General features: G+C 59.1%; 1 protein-coding gene across 1 annotated transcript; it reads left to right on the plus strand.

Annotated features, from left to right (window-relative positions):
• EAH_00068030 (hypothetical protein, conserved) lies at nt 1-1,675 on the plus strand (the record flags this gene model as incomplete). Its single annotated transcript, XM_013392364.1, has 1 exon — nt 1-1,675. A coding segment is annotated over one exon (1,675 nt), but the record flags the coding sequence as incomplete, so codon positions are not given.

The raw sequence follows: 1,675 nt of genomic DNA on the forward strand, positions 1-1,675 counted from the left end.
CACTGCCTAAGACGTTGGCGAAGGGTACGAAGGTCCCGGCGCCGCCGAAGAAGGCGCCGCCTGTGGAGGCCCCAGTGCCTTCAGAAGAGGTGTTTTCTAAGGAGGCCAAGCAGATGCTGGAGAAGGAGGTAGCTGACTTGAGGGAGCAATTGGCGGCGAGGGAGGAGCTGAAGAAGGCATATGAAACTCTACAAAAGGAGAACGAGAGCTTGCAGGCAAAGCTTGACGCAGCAGGAGCCCCAACGAAACCAGCGGGGCCTCCTTCCGCAGGGCCCCGATGTGGTGACTGTGCAAGTATGGCCAAAGAACGAGACGAATTGGCCAAGAAGGTGAAGGCGCTGGAGCAAGAGCTTTCCGTCCTTCGGGAGTCACAGAAAACGCCCTCCGTAAGCAAGGCGCCTCCAGATAGGAAGTTCATACAGGGCTCCAAGGCACTGGCTATTGTCAAAGCAAGCCCTGAACATTCAGATACGCCAGTGGCGAAAGGCCTTGCAGAAGGGGCTCCAACACGTCCTGGGGAAGAAGCAGCTGCGGAGGCCCGTGCCAAGCTCGAGAATCTTGAGCGGGAGGTCGTTATGCTGAGGCAGCAGCTCGCGGATGGGCAGAAGATAAAAGATGATTATGCAGTTCTTGTGGAAGAGGCTAGCAAGCTTCGAAGTGAAAATGAGGCATTCAAGATGCAGGGAGCGGGGCCTCCAGCTACACCAGGGAACGTCTCCGAGGGTGCCAACAGCAAAGAGAGGACATTGACTGCTGCGGAAGCGGCTGCATTAGTAAAAGAGCGGAATACTTTGCAGGAAAGAGTGCGTGCCCTCGAAGAAGAACTGGCGGCCCTTCGCGCTTTGACAAGGAGCCCTGACAAGGCCTCACCAGCTCCCAAGGGCGCCGCATCTCCCACGCCTACCCCACAGATTTTACAGCCACCGAGCAAAAAGCCGCCTGCAACGGCTGCGAAGCTAGGAAAAGCTGTGAGTAGGCCAAGCACGCCTGACCACCACGAGACGTCTGCTGGAGATGATGGGGCACGAGCCTCGTGCGAGCCTGCAGAACCTCCCATCGCAGGGGCAAAGCCTAAGCTGTTGCCACCGAAGGCGGCGAAAGCCGTGGCTAAAGCACCTCCGGGGACAGCTGCTCCCGCCGCTGAGGCTGACGCTGGGGCTCCGTCGCTAGTGATGGTAGGGCCTCCAGTGAGCAAGACACAGCCCGGTCCACTGCAAGCCAAAGGAGCAAAGGCGACTTGTGCCGCAGCAACTCCTGCAGAGAGCGCAACAACAACGACCGCAGCACAAGCTGAGGTTAAGGATACCGCGGCGGCGGCAGTGGAGAGTGTGAAGTCGCCAGCGACGTTGCCCCTGAAGACTGCATCCCCAAAGGGCCCGCCAGTGGCCACTTCCGTAGAACAGTCTGCCTCCGTTGCTCTGGCAAAGGCTTCTAAGAGGCCAGAAGCTCCCCTGGGGAAGAAGGAACCTGGCACAGTGCTGGATCAGGACCGCAAGACGCATTCTGGTGACTCCGGTGTTTCAGGTGGAGATGCAGGGACGCCTCCACCTGCTGCTGCAGCTGCTTCCGAGAATGCTGCAGCTAAAAGCACTGCTGCTTCTGTGGATGCGGCGAAGAGTGTAGGGATGACACTGCCTAAGACGTTGGCGAAGGGTACGAAGGTCCCGGCGCCGCC

Source organism: Eimeria acervulina, genomic scaffold (assembly GCF_000499425.1).
Source record: "Eimeria acervulina Houghton genomic scaffold, Eah_scaff3036, whole genome shotgun sequence".
Taxonomy (NCBI): Eukaryota; Apicomplexa; class Conoidasida; order Eucoccidiorida; family Eimeriidae; genus Eimeria; species Eimeria acervulina.